At 36.4% G+C, this 22,140-nt stretch overlaps 3 protein-coding genes across 3 annotated transcripts; 1 reads left to right on the top strand and 2 right to left on the bottom strand.

Moving 5' to 3' along the window:
• Positions 1–1,389: 1,389 nt before the first annotated feature.
• LOC130997249 (ATP synthase subunit delta', mitochondrial-like) lies at positions 1,390–3,582 on the bottom strand. Its single transcript, XM_057922514.1, has 2 exons — positions 3,231–3,582; positions 1,390–2,051 (listed from the first exon to the last, which is right to left on the bottom strand). Exons 1-2 carry the CDS (start codon positions 3,495–3,497, stop codon positions 1,707–1,709), a joined length of 612 nt encoding a protein of 203 aa, XP_057778497.1. The 5' UTR covers positions 3,498–3,582; the 3' UTR covers positions 1,390–1,706.
• Positions 3,583–10,158: 6,576 nt separating this feature from the next.
• On the top strand, positions 10,159–13,028 carry LOC130997246 (cell division cycle 20.3, cofactor of APC complex-like). Its single transcript, XM_057922512.1, has 8 exons — positions 10,159–10,440; positions 10,534–10,635; positions 10,887–11,063; positions 11,162–11,428; positions 11,535–11,637; positions 11,711–12,027; positions 12,132–12,290; positions 12,370–13,028. The coding sequence occupies exons 1-8, from the start codon at positions 10,354–10,356 to the stop codon at positions 12,511–12,513; spliced, it is 1,356 nt and encodes a 451-aa protein (XP_057778495.1). The 5' UTR covers positions 10,159–10,353; the 3' UTR covers positions 12,514–13,028.
• LOC130997248 (ATP synthase subunit delta', mitochondrial-like) lies at positions 12,652–14,878 on the bottom strand. The gene is made up of 2 exons (XM_057922513.1): positions 14,498–14,878; positions 12,652–13,250 (listed from the first exon to the last, which is right to left on the bottom strand). The coding sequence occupies exons 1-2, from the start codon at positions 14,762–14,764 to the stop codon at positions 12,906–12,908; spliced, it is 612 nt and encodes a 203-aa protein (XP_057778496.1). The 5' UTR covers positions 14,765–14,878; the 3' UTR covers positions 12,652–12,905.
• Between the last annotated feature and the right edge of the window lie 7,262 nt (positions 14,879–22,140).

Below are 22,140 nucleotides of genomic sequence, written 5' to 3'. Positions count from 1 at the left end.
TAATGATTCACACAGGTGTTCTAACTAGTAGCACTATACGACTAGTAAATATGTAAATTATTCGTACCGGTTGTGGAGCACATCGTCCTAATACGACTCATACGAATAATTCCAATTCGTAATGGGAATACTAGAATGTTGTGCATTACGATTGGCACAAATTCATACCAAATTAATGTGCCATATATTTATATCATATTTACAGTCGTGCGAAGTTTGGACATTTAAGCTTTTTCATGTTAAAGTTAACTAAAATTATTCAAATTAAATTGATGATTAATATTTAATTTTCAATATCAATTTTACATATTTTGCTCAAATAACATTGTTGGAAATGGCAACACTATGATTGACACAAAATAGAAAGTGAGTATTTTCTCAACAAAAAAACAAAAGAAAGAAAAAACAAGATTGGGTTAGGTATCTAGATGGGGTTAGGTGTCAACTTTTTTTTTTTGTGTAATCGTATTCTACTATTATTATATTTATTATAAAAATAAAATTAATATAATACTATTATAAAGTATATTCACCTTTTATTTCAAAAAATATATAAAAGTTATATATCATAACTTTGGATATATTAATTCTAACAATAAATTTATTACTAATAAAAAAATTAAATAATAATTGATAATTATAAAATTAAAATAAAGCATAAAAAATTAAAAACTGAAGAAAAAATGAAAAAAAATAAAACATAAAGTGAGATCAAATTTGAAGTAGTATTCCAATGGCAAACCCCAATTTCTCTAACCAAATCTGTACTCCCAAACTCGTATTACATTTTCACAAACTTGCAGCATAGACATGGAGTTGGTGCTTCTTTACTCCAAAATTCCCATAGCTGCTGCACCAACTGTCGCCACTCATTTGAAATTACTATTGCTTATCATAATCTCTACATGTCTTCTGCTTATATCTGTTTAGGCTGGGTGTATCTCTGTTTGTGTTGATGATATGAATACGTTATCTAGAACCTCATATTGAAACATTTGAATATCAAGCATCACAGAGCTTATGTTGATAACCCTAACAAGAGCTAGATACAAAGTCATTAGAGGAAATCATAGTGATCTCCTTCAACAATGCTGCTCAGGTATGTCATGTTCTACATTGATAAGCAATTGGAGTTCTCATATATCTTGTTCATTGCTAGGTGTGGAGTCCACAAAATTAATTCAAATAATAAAAATCATTAAGAACATTAGAATATCCCAAAACTCTAATCCATCTTAATAAACAAGGTAGTATTACTAATTTATGTATCAAAAATAATCCTAAAAAGAAAACGCCCCTCAAAAATTTATATCTTCATTAAAACCTCTAAGAACTGAGTAACCCGAGACAAAGAGAGATTAGAGTAAAGAATAGAGAGAAGCTTGAAAGTTGATTTCAGAAATCTTTAGAGAAAAGACCAACTTCCAACTTAAATAAGTACAAGCATCAATCGTCATCATCATGAACAAATCTCAATCACAGCTAGTTGCGGGTTGAGATACATTAGGGTATATGATCTTTCTCCAAACAGGTGTCATGGTTATTATCATCTTACCTAATAACAAGCTGATAAAAATGAGCAAAAGCCGTTATTTATTCAAAACGTCCTTTCATGGCAGAATTCTTAAGAAATCGTTCGGTTTGACGAGCCACCGGAAACCAGCTTCTGCAGATGGGGGCGTACAAAAAGATCCAACTCAAACATTTCAACCTGTAAGAGCAGCATTGAGAGCGCTGTGTACATCTATGCCGATTTGTGCTTCAGCTTTCTCCACGTCGGTTGATGCTGTGTTTAGCTTTTGTTGAAACTCTGCAAGGCCTTTCTGAACCAAATTGGGGTCTAGGTGATCTACTGGTGTGGCCTCAATAGCAATTATATCGGCAACAGAGTTCGCGTGGACAAAAGCAAACCCGCTGCTCAGAAAATATTTAGACACATCATTGCCTTCGTGAACTGACAGAATCCCAGGTTTTAGCTCCGCAATTGTAGCTACATGACCAGGTAAAACACCCATTTGTCCCGTAGTTGCTGGGACTATGACCATATCAACCTGCACATCAATCAATTTACATGTTCTCCTCTAAGCTACATCAGCAATACCAATCGCGGCAGTCAACAGACTAGAGCAAAAGTGAAACAAATGAAGTACCTATAATACGTATGACAGGGTCTGACTCATTTATTTGATCCAAATTGTTAGTTATAAGTTGAAATAGGGCTTGTAGAGAAATGTAGTGGCATTTGCAAATACTATTAAACAGGGAAAATTACCGTCTAGGCATTACCAAGTTCGAAAATGTGTTATGCGATGTTAACTGCATTACCTTCAAGGTGATGATGCTACAGTAGCATGGAATCAGATTGGCAACAAATGGATAACGGAATTGAATAGTATGATCGTACTGCTCTCAGCTATAGTAGATAATTCAACAAAGTAATTGTTACTAAAGCACCTGATGTTTCACGGAATAACCTCTAAGACTTCTTAGCCAAAGATTTTAGTCTGAAGAATCTGAAATCTCCTAAAGAAAGTAGTTGATTGAAGAGTGACAATTGGATTTGGACATAAAAGTACAATTCACTTATCAAGAAACTGAAAGCCAAATATCAGAAGCAATATTTGCAGCTCCACTCCATAACACAACACAAACACAGGTCATCAATGCGATTGACTCAAATAAGTAAGGAACAAATCTCTAATTTGCTTCTTAAAAAGATAAAAGCACAATGGAGAAAGAAATCAAAGATCATAGGAAGGGAAAAAAAGGTCTTTCAGACTCTTTCTAAGATATGATCAATCCATCTTAAAATGTACTCCATCTAAAAGGTTTATGAAAACCCAAGCATTACAAACACCTATTTCCACCTAGAAACATAAAATGGTTCATTTTAGACAGAGCGATACAAAAGATATCAATTTGTGAAGCTCAGAAATCCAAATTAAGATAAACTGGCCAGCACACTTCAGATTCGCAAATCCACCCAGAGGGCTTTCAACAGCATACTACATAGCCAACAGCAAAACAGGGGGAAAAATCAATAGTATCCTAGAACATCTCAGGAAACATTGCAAGAATACATCTTCAAACAAATTAGAGATAACAGTCAAAACCTATAAGCTTTCTATACCAATTCCAAACACCACGACAATTCACATCAACAATATGATTATGAATAGAATTACCTAGAACCAAGCAATACAGGAATAAATGAGTGTAGGGTAGGGTACCTCTTTGGAGGATAAGACAGAATCATAAGGAAGCACCAAATTGACAGTGAGCTTCGACGGAATGTTGGATGGGGTGGGTGGTCGAGGCTTCATGTACGCCGATGGGGTTTTCGGCGGGTCCATATTGGGGTTCATTTTCTTCCAGGATTCCACAAACTTCGCGTCTTCGGCAGTCTCCGCCTGGAGATCGGTAGAAAACTGGCGGCGCCACCTCATGGATGTGGCGGAAGCTCGGCTGAAGAGGGATCGTGAACCATATCGCAGCATTTTGGGGAGGCAGAGCGCGTGTTTGAGTGAGAGAGGAGAGGACTGGTAAAATGAGATTTGCCGAAGTGGGAATTTAGATGATATATTTAGTGGGCTTTATTTGAGGCCCATTAACACAAATAGTTATAATTGTTAAAAGTATAGATGGAGTTTAATAAAAAAAAAAAAAAAAGTAGAGAAAATATGACAAACAACTAGTTTCATTATATGGGTAAAATTCTATACATAGATAATGTTTTACTTAGTTTTTATTTAGAATAAGAGTTATTGGTGCATAAATACATTAATTTTGAATAAATTTTGATTTTTTATATTAATTTTAAAAAATATCAAAAAATACACAAACTTATTCATTGTAGTATTTTAAACATGAATTCTATTTACTTTTATAGATACATTCGAGACGAACCAAAATAAATGTTTTACAATTTCTAATATAATTCGAGAATTCGAAATTGTGCTAAAATTACTACAATCTAAGTTGTCTAGATCAACATTTCCGCATGTCAATTAAGCTTTAATTTTATCGGAAATAGAATTCGTGTTAAAATTACTACGATCAATAAGTTGATGTATTTTTTGACACTTTTTAAAATTCATGTTAAAAAGCAAAATTAGTTCAAAGTTGGTGTATATATGCACCAATAACCCTTAAAATAATAATAATAAATAATCATGAATTTACTATTTTCTTCTATAGTTTATAGCTCCAAATTAAATACTCTATGGCCGAGAGCCCCAAATAATTATTCTTTCGTAATTCATTTTCAGAAAAAAATTATGCAAACTTCTTAATCATCTCGGCACAATAAACTGATGGATTTATGTTAGAATTCTCAATCTTTACTATATTCATGTGAGGATTCTCCAGAGAGATTGCCACAAGGTTCGCAACGTTGAGAGGCCTGACGAGGAATCTAGTGGAGACAAACTCTCTCTTTGTCGTGATGAGGCTCACACACGGCGCTAGAGAAGAGTGTTGGGTCCCGGAAGGTCTAGAAGAGTGATGAGGCAGTTTTTCAAAATCAAACACAATACAACCTTTAACAGTTAACTGATACTGAAAAGTATGACTGATGAACCACTTAACGAAAGGTTGAAGACTGATACTGAAAAACACTTCAGTAAAGATATCAGTTAAAGTCAAGACTTTAACTGATACACTCGTAGAGCTTCAGTCTTGGATTGAACAAAGAAATGTTATGAATCTTACTGACTATCCAAAGAATTATCAGTTAGTTTAATAACACACGCAGCGGAAAACTTTATCTTTTGAAAAAGCCTTTTAGAAACATGTTGTCAGGTTAATGTTTCACTTTGCGATTAGTCAGTTTCAGTTAAGAACGTTTGTACACAGATAAGAAAGTAGAAACTGAAAGCGATAAACGACAAAGGGATTTTTACGTGGTTCGGAATTCACTTCCTACATCCACGGTCAGTTGATCACACTGACAAACACTCTGGGCTTATGCTTACGGGTGCACAACAAACCTTGAACTGAAAAATACACTTTTCAGTACCAACACGCTGGGTTGGATTTCTCAATCACTTAGCATGCACTGGGTACTAAGATCTCTTTGGAGTCAGAACACTGGTCTGAACTCCACACAACTTCAAATACTCTTTTCGCTCAGTTGAAAGGAGGTTCGAAAACTGCCAACCACATGACAGAGAACATGCTCTCTGTAATCAGTAACTTAGGCTTTGGATAAACAATATTTGCCTAAGGTTCTAAGAGAATATATGTAATCAGCAATGGCCTGATTTTGGCTTTGCGATTCTCTTCTTCGATTCAAACTTTGGAAGGCTTTGATTGGCTGAGTTGCAATTTCGGCAGCGTTTCATCTTGTGTATTTGAATCGGTGAAGATTGAAGTGATCCTCGAGCTCTATTTATAGGAGAGTTCTTGAATAGATCCGTTGGCGGAGTAATTCGAATTTTGTTGAGGCTTCAATCTTCGAGGTTCCTTGTTTGGTGAGAAACGGCTACTCAGGTACAGGAGGTAAGGCGCATCTGAAAAGGTAATCACCAAAAAGGAATGCTCTGCAGAGAAAGGACGATCCTCTGTATCTCTGCATTTAATGCGGCTGTACTTTGATTGTGTGGCTTTCTTTTAACGTTGGAGGTTGAGTCCGATGAAGAATGTCAACTGATACTTGACCGGAGTAACTGATTCTTCAGTTGAGAAACTCGTTCTAGTCAAATATCAGTATTTGAATCTGCCTTTAATCGCGAACATCAGTCGAGTTCTTTAGTCTTCAGTCTTCAGTCCTTCGTTCTTCATTCTTCATTCCTCCGGTCTTCAGTCTTCAGAGCACTAAACAACTATAAGATGAACTCCAACACTCGAGTTCAAAAGGTTATAGTTTATTACAAAGAAAACTTAAGGATTTTGATATCATCAAAACTAGGGCTAGGATATTTCATTAAGTTCCCAACAAAGAGAAATTGATGAAGATGGAGAGGGGAATTAAGATGAGAAGCAAGTGCAGGCTGTTGTTCATTGTAACGGAAATTAAGAAAAGTCTACCATAACATATACTCTCTATATCCTATTACAAGTGGCACAAAACTTTTAGGCATACAAATTAAGGAGAATGTGTAAATTTGTTAAAAGTGGGTAGGACTTATACTTTTCCAATGATTAACTTTTATATATAGAACGTGTCACTTATAGCAGGACAACCCAAAATAAAATACATGTCACTTTTAATGGGACTGGGGAGTATGGCACTTATTAAACAATACGAGAATTTTCTCCTCGGGCTCTGATCACTATTTTTATAGCAACAAAAACTGCAACTAACACAGTGTAATTGTAGCAAATAAACAGTAACCAAGTATCATATCCACAAGGACTGAAACAACGAAATAACTTTATCTATTTCCTAAACAAACTATCACAGTAGACAGGCAAACATAATATGAAGAAGATTTAACTAAAGCTAAATTCAAATAGCAGCAAATAAAATTCAAGAGGAAGATTCAAATAATGAAAACTACTGATCCTAGGGTAGTAAATTCATTAACTAAATCCACATAATCAATATATTAATCTTATTAACCAGTTTAATCCAGTTATGATGAGAGATCACTTAATTAATCAATTAGTCTCGCTAGAGCAACAACGATCGTAGATTAGTAAATTCTCTATCTCCGCTAGGTCTCAAGAAAATCTATTAACTCCCAAAAGCACATAAGAATAGCTCTCTATGATCCACCTATCTCCGCTAGGTCTCAAGGTTAAAATCATATCATACATTCCTGAATCCGCTAAACAGTTATCTCCGCTTGGTCTCAAATCAAATAGCTACACATGCAAATTATTGGCCAGATAATCCACAAGAAATCAAACACCAGGATTATGAATCATAAACTGGAAGGTAAATAGGTACTAACAAATAAATCACATGAATCTAATTAACTATTTACAAGCCCTATGATCAGATAAAGAACTTAGCCAGATATATTAAAATAAAACAAAAACATAATTAAAAACGCAATTGTAAAAATTGAATTGTGTAAAACTGGAAATAAAACGATTGTAATGACTTGAATCTTCAATCTTGTGGAAATCCAATCCAAGCTGTAAAAACTGGAAAGCAATAAAAATCTGAAGCTATGAAACTGAAAAACTAAAGCTCGGAACCCTAGATAGGTCAAAAGAAAACCTATATATAGGCACAAGAGATAAACACAGTGTAGAACTCAAAAATGCTGAGAAAATCCGAAAATCCCGCAAAATCGGAAATTCCCGTCGGACACTATTCACAGCTGCACGCGACTTTCTTATTTCGATCATATCTTCCTCGTCTGAACTCGGATTTACGAACCATTTGTGCCTACGAACTCGTATCGAGACGAACTACAACTTTCATTAAGATCATCGGTCCAAATTCAGACTCCATATTTCTGTAAAATTCATCAAAGTTCGAGCAAGTATCATATTTCACAAGATAAAGTAATTTAAGTACAAAATAATCATCAAACACTCAATTCCCTATAAAACTAACACCATAAGAACATTAAAAACCATGAAAAAGTGAGTGTTATCAGGCTCCTTAACGACAGCTCAATGGTGGAGTTCATAAGCTTCTAGAGAGGATGGAGACAGTGGAGGTGTATCGAAGAAGATGATGTCTTGATGCAGGTGATGGCGGCAACCAAGAGAATCAAAGAAAATGATGACGACGAAGATGAAAAAGAGAATCATAGAAGACGATGATGATGGCGGCGTTCGAGTGAGAGGAAATAGTAGACCGAGAAAGAGAGTCATCAGAGAGAGAGAGGGGGAGGGGGGGCAAAAATGAAGAAAATGAGAGTTTGAGGAAGAAGGAGAGATGTGTGTAATTTGTACGTATAAATTTAGAGACAATTTTGCTCAAAATACTAAAATTTAGCTAAAAGTCTTACAAATTAAGTTTGTGACCAATTATTACAATACTTAGTACAAATTCCACTCTTTTTTTAATGCATATAATGATAAATAAGTATATTTATTAACGGGCTAATTGCCTGTAAATTCACAATATTTTACCGAATTTTGAAATTGCACCTATTTTTTTTCCTCAAGAACCATAAACTTTTTTTTTTTTCTAATTTATGTCGATCATCAGTATTCTTCATCGTGACACTTAAAAAACAAAAAAAAAAAACCACCCCCCCTTCCCCAACCTGTCGACACCCTTCCACCTCCCCAAACTCTAATTTCCCCTCCCCCAACCATCGCCACCCCTCTCTCTCCCATTCCCCCTCTCGGTGGCCTGAGTGCTGCCCTACTCCCCAGGTTCCGACGCCGCCACCTCTCAGCGTTGCCATTCCTTCCCACCTTCCCCCAGCAACACGTAAACTTATATACGCACACAACCGCACACAGTCGTCGCATCTTCCCTCATCTTTCTCGTTTCTCAGTCAGACGCCGACAGTAAGGTCACGCCAACTGCCTCTGCCCCCTTCTCCTTCTCGCCTCTCACCTCTGAACCTTAGATTCCCAATTTGGTCTCCACCCTCATCGATCTCCGGCGACAACGACGGCCACAATTACCACTGGGGGTTCGAGCGGGTGTTCTCGGTGATGGGGTGAACGAGTTCGTGCTGTTGGTCGTGGAAGCAAACGTGCTAAAGGCAGTGAGGGAGTTCAGCCCTGCTCTCTATAATCCAAACATCGAAGAGCCCAATGTCCGTGGCGGCGTACGAGAAGAACCACCTCAATAGTCGGAGCACGGTGCACGGAAGGGCTGCCAGGAGGGGCAGGGGAGGCGTAGGTAGGTGGAGGGAAAATTCGGGTTAGAGGGAGAGGGAAAGGGAAATGAATAGACATGTTTGGAGGGGGGGATTTTTTTTTTCTTTTCTTTTATTGTTTTTAAGTGTATTTTTTTAATCTAACTGTCATTTTTTAATTTAAGTGTCATTTTCGACGGCCACAGTGTCATTTTCAATCACCAGAGTGTCATGTTTTGACGGCCACGTCGAAGAAAATCGATGACCGAACATAAATTAGAAAAAAAAATTTAATGTTATGGATCTTAAGAAAAAGAAAAGAAAAAAAGAATAGGTGCAAATTTAGTAAAATATTTTGGATTTATAGGTAATTAGCCCTATATTAATAGTAAGAAGTGACGGTAATGATAATTATTGTTTTGTGGCTCTAAGTGTCATTATCTGCGTAACAATTGATATTTTCTTTTAATTTTTATGTAAATAGTCAAAAACATCTTATAGAGAAATAGAGAATTATAAATTATTATCATTTTGAATGATAAGTTACACGTAGCACTGTACTGGTGAACAGAAGTGTAACTTGGATTTGCATCCCATTCACCCCCAACTCAAAGGCAAAAAAGAAAAAATTACCACTAGGGTGGCCTAGTGGTTGGGGTGGTTGCCTGTTGTCCAAGAGGTCACAGGTTCGAGTACTCTCGGCCAGTGGCGGATCCAGGGGGGGGCTAGGGGGGGCTTCAGCCCCCTCCCAATTTTTGAGTTTTTTTTTTTTTTTTTTTTTTATAATTATAGATATATATATTTATTATTTTGTTTTATATCTATATATATGTGTATATAAATAAAAAAATACAAGAAAAAATATAGTAATACATTATTTATAGTATCCAACTATCCATATTAATTGCTCAACACATTGAGTTGTTACATTTATAGTATTATTTTTATCATTTTTTCTTTCTTAGTTAATTTTTAATGTTAAATTTGAGTCAATTCTAAAGGTAAAAGTAAAATTACTAATTACTAACAATGAAAATTAGTTTATTTGTTTAGAAGATGAAACAATTTTTTTTAAGAAAAATGAATAAAAGTACGTTTTTATATGCTTTCAATCTACTTGATGTTGAATTAATTGAATTGCGAACAATTATCTTATTATATTAAGTGATTGTTGAAAAAATGTATGAAATGAAGTGTACGGAATGCTCAAAAAAATTTGCTTCGGGGGCTCCCGCCCCCGAACCCCCGTGTAAATATTTTCAAGCACCGTAGTCCAATAGATTCAGCCCCCCCTAACATTGAATCCTGGATCCGCCCCTGCTCTCGGCCACAATAACCACTAGGTGGGGTGTGTGTGATAATGTGGTTTGTATTATTTATAATGTAATTTCATCAAAAAAAAAAAATTTACCATTTTCGATTAATACCTAAAAACAATGAAACAGAAAAATGAAAAAGAAAAGAAAAGGAAGGCTTTAACCAGAAAATCCAACCCAAAACACAAAATGTCTTTTGGCGCGAAATAGCAGTAGACGTTAGTTAGTTACATCACAATTCCCCCTTCTTAATCTGGAAATGAATCTCTGTAATTGATCAATATTCCGTAAAACTTTCGGAACAGTAAAGAGGAGCAACAATGGAGGATGAGAGGGATTGGAGACTCGCCTCCGATTGGTACTCTCCAACTCGCCTCCACGACAGTCCCGTCAAATATGATTTTCCGGTACCTTCTTTTGAATTTTCTACGATGATTACTTGACTATTGCTTATTTCTGAGAATTTGTTGTTGTTTTCTGTGTGTTTGGGGTTTGAATAGGGCGATAGGTTTATTCCAAATCGGAGCCTGATGGATCTCGATCAAGCCCACGGTGCGCTGACCAACAGGGTCGTCCAACGCCCCACACATACCAAATCCAGTGTCAGTTCCTTTTCTTTCCTTTCAATTTTTTTATTTCATTTCGAATCATTCTTGAATTTGAATTACTTCATACTCTTGTACAATGTGGATTAAATTTGTGTATGAAAAATTAGTCCGTAGTTGTTTGTTCCATTCTGCTTTGTGGCATGAGATATTTATTTATAAATTGACATCTCTAAGGAGAATATGAGGAATTGAGAGTTTTTCTGTTTAGTTTATTAGACTGATGTTCTTCTTGTATTTCATGACAGATTGAATATAGGAAGTCTTTGAGCAATCTGACCTTGAATGCTGATGGTAGGCCATTTCAGATGCTTGTTTTCAGGGGAAGCCCCAAATCAAGTAGAAAACCGAACCCTATGGTTGATGAGACGCGACGCAGTAACAGTGAGTACCCTACTTGTATACCATTACGAAGATTCCCCAAGGTAAACGTGATTTTACAAGATCTTGCTTGTCTTCTCCTTTGTTTTGATGATAGCTAGCTAGTTTGTCGAATAAAACTTTGTGGAACGTTACATACTAGGGTGAATCTAAAATTCTGGATGCCCCCGGAATCAGCCACGACTACTATCTCAACATTGTTGATTGGGGGAAGGAAAACATTCTAGCAGCTGCTCTTGACAGAAGATTATACCTGTGGGATGCAAATACTGGTAAAGTTGATCTGTTATCAGAGGTGAAAGAAGATGACTATCTTGCTAGTGTAAGCTGGTCTGAAAATGGAAGAGTGGTAGCAGCAGGGAATAGTTGCTCTACAGTACATCTCTATGATGTTGAGACTCTCCATCTAGTAAGCGGCCAGCCCTAATAATCAATCTAACGGCTACGAACAAACTGAGTTCTCTTTACCTCTTAACGTCGTTGGTTTTTCAGTTCTTGGCATGTCTTTTACATAGGTGAGATTGTTAGAGGGTCACCGTGGACGTGTGGGATCTATTGCGTGGAATGGTCACACAGTAGCTTGTGGAACCTCTAGCGGAGATATCACCAACCATGATGGTAAAAATGAGCTTCTTTAGTTATCTTTCATCTAGTCTCAGAGTGTTAACCTTTTAACATTTCTTTGTCACAGTTAGAGTGAGGAACAGTCAAGTGTGCCGTGTGAAAGTGCACAAGGGCGAGGTCTGTGGTTTGAAATGGTCGGGCACGGGCAGCATGCTGGCGAGTGGTGCAAGCGATAGGAGAGTCTACTTGTGGGACGCGTGTAAGATGAGCGAAAAGCACCATGTCTACAGATTCGATCATCATTGTGCAGCCGTGAAAGCTCTGGCGTGGTGCCCTCACGACTACAACGTGCTAGCATCGGGTGGTGGCTTGGAAGATGGCAATATCAAGTTATGGAACACTCAAAAAGGGACCTGCACCTCTAGCACAGAAACTAAGTCACAGGCAAGTTAGACTGCTACATGTTTCACTCTTCCTTGTGTGCAATTTGATTTGATTTGCTTTTGAGATCCCAATATTTATTGATTATGTGATGTTTTTGTTGATAGATATGTGGGCTGCAATGGAACAAGCATCACAAAGAGTTATTAAGTGGGCATGGCTATGGCTACGAATGTCAAAACCAGTTATGCTTGTGGAGGTACCCTTCCATGTCCAGAATAGGAGAATCTCGGAATGCGCCGTCTCGAGTTCTCCATCTAACTCAGGTCTGCTTTATTGACTGATGCAGTAAGAATTATAGTGTTACAACAATGCATATACTTACTGATCATTCATCGTTGACAGAGCCCCAATGGTCTAACCGTCGTCTCAGCCGGCGAAGACGAGGCTCTTCGTTTCTGGAATGTATTTGGCCCGGAGCCCCCCGGCAATTCAAGAATGTCCTATTTGCAAAGCCTTTTATCTCTCAAGACATCACCCATAAGGTGATGACTATTCATTGATTTTCACCTCTCCAACTAATGTAGCCAGATTGGATTTAGTGTAAGCTTTAGAAGTTGGATGATATATGAATGTCAGCAGTTCTGATGAACAGTCTATTGTATTCATTGACCACAATACAAAAGCTTCATGATAAATTGGCATAGTTAAGAACACAAATATAAATCATCCAATTGTAAATGTGTTTCCTGGCTACCGCCAGCCAGATCACAAGTTAAGGAAAATGCATCAAAGCCAAATGGGAGCATTATTTATTTGAGAAATCCTTTCAAAGCAAACTCTGGGATCTAAGTTGACCAACAAGAAGCATAAAGCCTTGGAAAAAGGGTACAAAAAGAATCCGCTTAAGCTGAAATAAATCAATCGACCCCGCTGTATCTTTAACCTGTAAGAGCAGCATTGAGAGCGCTGTGTACATCTATGCCGATTTGTGCTTCAGCTTTCTCCACGTCGGTTGATGCTGTGTTTAGCTTTTGTTGAAACTCTGCAAGGCCTTTCTGAACCAAATTGGGGTCTAGGTGATCTACTGGTGTGGCCTCAATAGCAATTATATCGGCAACAGAGTTCGCGTGGACAAAAGCAAACCCGCTGCTCAGAAAATATTTAGACACATCATTGCCTTCGTGAACTGACAGAATCCCAGGTTTTAGCTCCGCAATTGTAGCTACATGACCAGGTAAAACACCCATTTGTCCCGTAGTTGCTGGGACTATGACCATATCAACCTGTAGACACAACAGATGCACATCGATCAATTTACATGTTCTCTTCTAAGCTACGTCAGCAATACCAATCACGGCAGTCAACGGACCAGAGCAAAAGTGAAACAAATGAAGTACCAATAATAAGATGATAAATTGATTCCAGTAAATTTAAATGACAGTGACTGACTTATTTATATGATCCACATTGTTAGCTATAAGTTCAAATAGGACTTGTAGAGAAATGTAGTGGCATTTGCAAATACTATTAAACAGGGAAATTTTCCATCTAGGCATTTCCAAGTTCGAAAATATTTATGTGACGTTAGCTGCATTACCTTCAAGGCGATGCTACATTAGCATGGAATTAGAATGGCAACAAATGGATGTCGGAATTGAATAGTATGATCATACTGCTCTAAGTGATAGTAGGCATCTCTAATGAACCAGAAAAGATAATTCAACAAAGTAATTCTTACTAGAGCACCAGATGTTTTGCAGAATAACCTCTAAGATTTCGTAGCCAAAGATTTTAGTCTGAAGAATCCGAAACCTCCTAACAGAAAGTAATTGTTTGAAGAGTGGCAATTGGATTTGGACATAAAAGTACAATTCACTTATCAAGAAACTGAAAGCCAAATATCAGAAGCAATATTTGCAGCTCCACAACATAACACAACACAAACACAGGTAATCAATAAGATTGACTTAAATAAGTAAGGAACAAATCTCTAATTTGCTTCTTAAAAAGATTAAAGCACCTAGTTCACAATGGAGAAAGAAATCAAAGATCATAGGATAGGAAAAAAAGGGTCTTTCTAAAATATGATCAACCCATCTTAAAATGTATATGAACGATCCATCTAAAAGGTTTATGAAAACCCAAGCTTTACAAACACCTATTTCCACCTAGAAATATAAAATGGTTCATTTTAGACTAAGCGATGCAAAAGATATCGATTTCTGAAGCACAGAAATCCAAATTTAGATAAACTAGCCAGCACACTTCAGAATCGCAAATCCACCTAGAGGGCTTTCAACAGCATACTAACATAGCCAACAGTAAAAGAGGGGGGAAAACATTAATAACCTAGAACAGCTCAGGAACCATTCCAAGAATACATCTTCAAACAAATTAGAGATAACAGTCAAAACCTATAAGCTTTTAATACCACTTCAAACACCACGACAATTCACATCAACGATATGATTATCAATAGAATTACCTAGAGCCAAGCAATACAGGAATAAATGTGTGTAGGGTAGGGTACCTCTTTGGAGGATAAGACAGAATCATAAGGAAGCACCAAATTGACAGTGAGCTTCGACGGAATGTTGGATGGGGTGGGTGGTCGAGGTTTCATGTACGCCGATGGGGTTTTCGGCGGGTCCATATTGGGGTTCATTTTCTTCCAGGATTCCACAAACTTGGCGTCTTCGGCAGTCTCCGCCTGGAGATCGGTAGAAAACTGGCGGCGCCACCTCATGGATGTGGCAGAAGCTCGGCCGAAGAGGGATCGTGAACCATGTCGCAGCATTTTGGGGAGGCAGAGCGCGTGTTTGAGTGTGTGTGAGAGAGAGAGAGAGAGAGGAGAGGAGAGGACTGGTAAAATGAGATTTGCCGAAATGGGACTTTATTTGAGGCTCGTTAACACGAATCTATACTTCAATTAGAAATTGATTTCAAATCAATTTGAAATTGATTTGAATGGCAATTTTGATAATACTTGTAATATGAAGGTTAAAAAAAATTATTAACACCACTAACTCATTTCACACGTTCACACTAATTCAACAAAATATATTAATAACTTAGAAAACACTATTTAAATATATTTATTCAATTTGATTTTCTTTTAAATTCATCAACTTTAATTTATAAAAAAATATTCAATATGGATGTTAAATTAAAGATAATGACGATATCTTTAATTTGATGTAAAAATTATAAAAAATAAATTTAAAACCAATAAGTTATTATAGTTTAAAGTCACCAAATTATTTTTTTCACTCTCCTATCTCTTCTCTCATCTATCATCTCCTCTCTCATTTCTCATTTTTTAAAATTCACGGTTCTTTCATTCCTTTTTCCATATTTTTTTATTTTATTTTTTATGTTTTTACTATAGATCAGTATTTTTTATATTTTACTATTTATATTTTTATTATATCAGTTTAATGCAATTACAATGATGAAACTTATATTTGTTCATTTTAGAAATCTTTAGCTTAAAAATATTTTTTTAAAGGTCAACTTTATATTAATATAAATTTGTAGATAAATAACTAATACTATATAGTATATCTTAAAAATCGAATTTTTAAGCTTCAAAATTACTCATTGGAAAATCAGTAATTAGAGAACCATTATCGATTTTCTTTAAAAATAAAAAATAAAAGTAAATTGAAGAGTTTAATTTTTTAGTAGCACATTTATTTAAATTTACTGAAATTGTATACATTTTATTTTGGAAAATGAACGACACATATCTCATGTTAAACCCTTTATTTTTTCACTTTCCAATTGAAAAAAAAAAATGTATACATTGTAACTTTATTTTAAAATTTGAGCATAAACAAAATGACCTCATAAATATGCATTCGAAAACTATATTAAACTACAGTTATACTATATGTAAATAAATAGTTTTGTACATCTTAGAATATTATATGATCCATAATGATACTCATTATCATCTATACTTGCTTTTGATATTTCATAATTTATTTATTTATAAATTTATACACATTATCAATTAAATCAATTAATTGCTATTTCAATAATTGAAAATTCGAATGTTTTCAGATTGATATTTTTATTGAGATTATATTGTGAATAATTTATTTTTTATTGAGATCATTTATGTTTATATTTACTTATATATATATATATATATATATATATATATATATTATGTTTAACATTTTTATTTATTTATTTAAATTATCGTTCAATTTCGATGATGGTCGTGCATCGCACGAGCGGGCACATACTAGTAGTTATAGTAATTGTTAAAGGGTTATTGCTTTAGGGCCCGTTTGATTTTCAGTATTGGATTAATCAGGATATAAATTATCCTGATAATTTAGTGTGGATTAGTCATGATTTCTAATCTCAGATGGGTGTTTGATATCATTGGTAATTAATCCCAAAAAGTGTTTGGTATCCATTGAAATAAGTTGGATTAACATATCAAATACCTAAATTAGTAGCCTATGGAGGGGGTGGAATAATTAGTGTGGGTTAATCCCATGGGGGAGGTGGGATAATTAGTGTGGGTTAATCCCACAAAATAAGATGGGGTCTTGGGATAAACCTGGAGTTGACCATATTAGTAATACATAATATCAAACACTACATAAATCCATATTAATTTAACTTATCCTGCTTTTAAACCCATATCAAACAGGGCCTAAATACATCTAGTTTGTTAATTTTTTTATTTATAACATGATTTTAAAATTTGGTCAAAAAATACATTAATTTTAATTTTAATCTTAATTTTAACATACTTTAAATAAAAATCTATTTGACATATTAATTTTTGTTTTAAATCTATATGGCATTACCACAACACACACCTCACACCCACACACATAAACACACACCTCACACCCACCCCCCACCCCACACACACGCACACACGCACAACACCCTCTCTCTCCCTCTCACGCCTACTGCAGCCGCCGCTCGACGGAGGCCGGCAGCCCCCTTCCCTCTCTCCTCCGACCTCTCTCCATTTCTCCTTCACACCCACACACACACACAACACACACTCACAGACACGCCGCCCACCCCCTCTCTCTCGGCGCTCTTGCAGCCGCCGGCTCGACGGCGGTGCCATCGCCGGAGCGATGTCTCTGCCTCTCCCTTCGTTCTCTCTCTCTCCCCCCTCATCTCTCGTCTCTCAGCTCTCCCTTCGTTTTCCCTGAATTCAAAAGGCGCACACACAAACAGCGGCGACGCCGCTCCCTCCACACACAAGAATAGTCGCCGACCGCCGCCTGAAACCCTAGGCTCAGCCTCCCTCTCCGCGAACTCCGGCGAAGAACAGCTCTATCCCCAAATCGGATTAGAGCCACCGCCTGAAACCCTTCGATCCCCAAATCACCACCTCTATCCCCAAATCGGAGCCTTCTTTCTCTTCGATAACCCACCTATCTCTTGCTCTGTTTTCCGGCGATAAAGGAGCTCTCCAAATTAGGGTCGACGAAATTTTTTTAAGCTTCAACCTATTTTCAAATGAGGGAGGAGAGAGAGAACGAGAGATGAAAGAGGAGATATAGAACGAAGGGAGGAGACGCAACTCCGGCGACGACACCGCCATCGAGCCAGCGGCGGCAGGAGCGCCTAGAGAGAAGGGGCGGGCGGCGTGTGTGTGTTGTGTGTGTGGGTGTGAGGTGTGTGTGTTTGTGTGTGTGGGTGTGAGGTGTGTGTTGTGTCATGCCACATAGATTTAAAACAAAAATGAATATGCCATCTACATTTAAAATAAAAATTAATATGCCACATAGATCTTTATTTTTGATAAATTCAAATTATGTTAAAATTAAGATTAAATTTAAAATTGATGTGTTTTCTGGCCAAATTTTAAAGTCATGTTATAAATCAAAAAATTGGCAAAGTAGGTGTATTTTATGGCAATAACCCCATTGTTAAAAGTCTAGATGGATTTTAATAAAAAAAAAAGGTAGAGAAAATATGACAATAAATAGTTTTATTATAGGGATTATGGCCAAAAAATACCCTAACTTTAAAAGAAAGTAGGAGTATAATTTTCACTTGAATTTTTAATTAAGTCAAAAAATACATAAATTTATATTTTTATTGCAGTTTTCACCTGAGTTTGACTTCGGCGAAATTAGAGCTTAGTTGGCAGTTGAAAGTTAACCTGATGTTGGTCTAACTTCTGATGATGTGGAGTATTTAGAAGTTCGGAGTTTAAAAAGATAAAAATTAATATATTTGATTTAATTTCGACAGTCAACTAAACTCTAATTTCGCTGAAAGTCAAATTTAGGTGAAAATTGCAACAAAAAATATAAATTCATGTATTTTTTGGCTTAATTGAAAGTTCAGGTGAAAATTACAATTTTTTTTCAAAGTACGTGTATTTTTTTTTGCTATAATCCCTGTATTATGCAAACTTTTTAATCATCACTGCACAATAAACTGATAAATTTACGTTAGGATTCTCAATCTTTAATTTATTAATGTGAGGAAGCTTTAGAGACGTCGCCACAACGTTCGTGACATTGAGGAGCCTAAGGATGAATCTAATGAATACAGACCCTCTCTCTATCGGGATGAGGCTCACACACGACGCTAGAAAAGAGAAATTGATGAAGATGGAGTGGGGGTTTAAGATTAGATGCAAGTACATGTCGTTTGCTTAATAAAAATTAAGAAAAGCCTACCATAGCATATGCTATCTCACCCCACTATAAATAACACAAAACTTTTAGACATGCAAATGGAGAATGTGTAAATTAGTTAAAAGTGGTAGGGCCTATACTTTTTTAATGATTAATTTTTTTTATATATATAGAACATGCCATAGCAGGACAACCCAAAATAAAATACAAGCCATTTTTAATAGGATGGATGGAGTATAACACTTATTAAACAATACGAGAATTTCCTTCTCATGCTCCTCATGGGTGCGAATTTTGTTGCAGCGTCTTTGGAGCATCCTGATATGAATAAAGTAAAGATTAAGAATCTTGACAAGAATTTGTCAATTTATTGTGCTGTGATGATTGAGAAGATTGCATGACACCGTTCAGAAAAACAAAGTATACATGAATAAAAGCTACTACTATATTATTTGGGACTATGGGCCCTCTTAGTATTTAATGTAAGGGCTTTGAGCTATAGGGTAAATAATAACTTGAGTTAAATACCAAATACAACCTCAAGGTTGTACCACCTTGCGCAAAAATAATCCTAAGGAAACATCAGTTGCATTTTGTACCATTTATTACAAGAATTCATCCACTCTTTGAACGGCCGTTAACTTCCGTCAAAATTTTCTTTTTTCTTTATCTTTTTTTTATACCCTTTATTGTACCCCTTGCTGTGTTGAGTATTTTAAAACTGGAGAGATGAGTTGAGAGGAGTGAGGAAGACTAGTCTTGTCGGAATCTCAGGAGCGGCGGCCGTGGCGCGGAGCTACTAATCGCCCGGCAAGAAGCGAAGGGGAAAAAGGTAGATCGGTGGTAGCGTCCACGGCTACTGTTACGGTCGACGGAGGGCGAGACCAGAGACGGAGGCGCATTTTATAGCTGCGTCGTCGTCAGATGTTAGAGAGAGAAAAAGTCTGGGGGTGGTATCGGCGGGCGGTAGCAACGGTTGGCTACTGTTCGGGCGAGGGCGGCTATAGCGATTGTTCGCTGCATTTCTAGAAGAGACAAAAAAATTGGGAGATTAGGGCTTGATTTGGGTGATCTACAATTGAGAGAGAGAGAAGATGGCATAGGCGGACGACGAAGGCCCGTTGTTGTTGTTTGATTCGGAACAAGAGAGGAGCGGCACCGGCTAATTGTGAGCGTCTGATTTTTGTTTCAGAGTGTGCGTGAGTCTTGGCGAGGAATAAGAGTTTTGAGTGTGTTGCTGATGTATCAACCCAATATATTTTTGTCGGCATCGTTAACATACGCCTACAGCGAGGAGCGGGCTGCGCTAGTGCGGATGGCGTTGAGGAGCAGGGATCATAATTGAGGCGAGGAAAAGTGGGTGCGGTACTCAGAGGTGGTGGAGAGGAAGGTGAAGTGGGCCTCATGTAATATAAAATTTTTAAAAAAATATTGACGGAAGTTAACGGTCGTTCAAAGAGTGGACAAATTCTTTTAATAAATGGTACAATAAGGGGTTAAATGCAACTGACGTTTCCTTAGAGTTATTTTTGAGTAAGGTGGTACAACCTTGATGTTGTATTTGGTAATTTAACCATAATAACTTTATAACTGTTATTTTAGATATAGGCTACATTGAGTAAACGAAACTATAAATACTCTTAAGGTGTGCTTGCTTTGAGATATAAAGAAGGGACAAGCTCCATTTACTATCTTATACTTCATTTTCTTTGACGTAATAAAAAATTCGGGCAGATGATATAAATTTTATAGCAGTACATTTTCCCTTTGGAAATGGATAATTTTATATCTAACAGATGATGGTGTAATTTTATACCATCTTATGAAGAGTGGATAAATATATTATTGAATAATTCTATTCATAGCCTCCATTTTACTCACTATAGCCCCCAATATAAAATAATAATAAAAATAATTATAAAATTACTATTTTATCCTATTATATTCATAGCTCCATATTAAATTAAATTAAATTAAATTCTTTCTTTTGTATTGCCCCCAACCATTAAATTAAAGGATTCACACGCAAACGCACTTTGATTCCCATAACAACCAAGCTAAAGTTACAACTTCAAAACCAGATGCTGATGAACACTATGATTCTGATGAGATTTTTTTTTTTCAAGCAGGAGCAAAATGTCATATATTAATTTACCTCAAATCACAAACAACAAGAAACAAAGAGAAAACAACAATTTCATCACAAGAATCTTACACAAATGCCATATTCACAGTCACAACAACTATTGGTATTGGTAAACAAAAGAAATGTGAAGGAAGATGTTTTCTTTCAATCTGAAAACAGTTGTAAAAGAACCTAAGTCATGAAGAAAGAGAGGAATTGCCCTCCAAAATGAATTTGTGGATATCATCAATGAAGCCACAATCAATGGGTCTATCTTCCCTCCTCACATACTTTTTCCCCAATTCCACATTATACTAACTCAATCCCACCTCCCCCGCACCTCTTCCACAACTTCTCCCCAAAATCCATGTGCGCAAAATACACCTCCACATCCTGCCCGCCGCCACAGCCACCGGCAGTCTCAAATAATGGCCCCGCTCCACGCCCTCAAGCTCATCGAGGCGGCGAGGCCATGGACCGATGACACTGAGTAGAGCTCTCCCCGGATCCGCTGACCCGACCAAGGCAGATTGACTAAGTAGGGGATGTCATACGGCCCGTACACCAGTGGATAAGCTTCCACGGTAGTGCAGGCCTGCAGGGGCCGAGGTAGGTGGCACCGCCCACTCGGATTAGGTCTTCGAGTAGTGAGTGGCTGATTCCGATGAGAATTTATTTTCCAGAATTTTAATTTAAATTGCCAAATTTTAATTCTGGGTATGAATGGTACACAAGTAAGAGACGGAGATAGTAAAATTTAGAATTCAATCTGGCTATGAAAATAATCAAGAAGAGTTTAAGTTGTGAATTGCGTTTGCGTTGGGGGCTATATGAAAGTAAAGATTTAATTTAACTTATTTTGGGCTATGAATAATAAGGTAAGATAGTAATTTTATAATTATTATTTTATATGGAGGGCTATGGTGAGTAAAATGAGGGTTGTGAAGAGAATCTATATTATTATGTAAACCAAACGATCATTTTTTCTTGGGAAATAGATAATTTTATTTCTAAAGGATTGTGTATACCATCTTTATATTATCATTTAAACCAAACAAGATATATAAAAAAATGTAATCTCCATTTTAAGTAATAAATTTATACCTCATTATATTATCCATCTATTTAGAAAGATAAAAAGCAAACGCACCCTTATTATGTACTCCATTCGTCCTATAAAAGCGTATCACTTGGGAATATCACAAGTTTAAAAAAAAAATTGATAAATAATTTATTGAGTGTAAATGAATAGCTGTGGTTGAATCGATTGTGTTGTTATATAGAAATAAGTGATTGTGGTTGAAAAGAAAAAGGTGAGATTATGTCATAAAATGAAAGTAATATTTTTTATGTGACCAACAAAAATGAAAAATATTTTCTTGTCGGATGGAGGCAGTATAATAGGAAAATGGT

The sequence above is a fragment of the Salvia miltiorrhiza genome, chromosome 8 (genome assembly GCF_028751815.1).
Source record: "Salvia miltiorrhiza cultivar Shanhuang (shh) chromosome 8, IMPLAD_Smil_shh, whole genome shotgun sequence".
NCBI classification, from domain to species: Eukaryota; Viridiplantae; Streptophyta; class Magnoliopsida; order Lamiales; family Lamiaceae; genus Salvia; species Salvia miltiorrhiza.
Note: the sequence above shows the minus strand (reverse complement) of the source record. Positions and strands in the feature narration are given on the sequence as shown.

Coding starts and splice junctions, on each gene's coding strand:
- LOC130997246 (XM_057922512.1), top strand. CDS start 10,354: ATGGAGGATGAGAGGGATTGGAGACTCGCCTCCGATTGGTACTCTCCA. Junction 11,064..11,161: donor CATTACGAAGATTCCCCAAG/GTAAACGTGATT, acceptor GTTACATACTAG/GGTGAATCTAAAATTCTGGA. Junction 12,291..12,369: donor GAGTTCTCCATCTAACTCAG/GTCTGCTTTATT, acceptor CATCGTTGACAG/AGCCCCAATGGTCTAACCGT.
- LOC130997248 (XM_057922513.1), bottom strand. CDS start 14,764: ATGCTGCGACATGGTTCACGATCCCTCTTCGGCCGAGCTTCTGCCACA. Junction 13,251..14,497: donor CTGTCTTATCCTCCAAAGAG/GTACCCTACCCT, acceptor TTGTGTCTACAG/GTTGATATGGTCATAGTCCC.
- LOC130997249 (XM_057922514.1), bottom strand. CDS start 3,497: ATGCTGCGATATGGTTCACGATCCCTCTTCAGCCGAGCTTCCGCCACA. Junction 2,052..3,230: donor CTGTCTTATCCTCCAAAGAG/GTACCCTACCCT, acceptor ATTGATGTGCAG/GTTGATATGGTCATAGTCCC.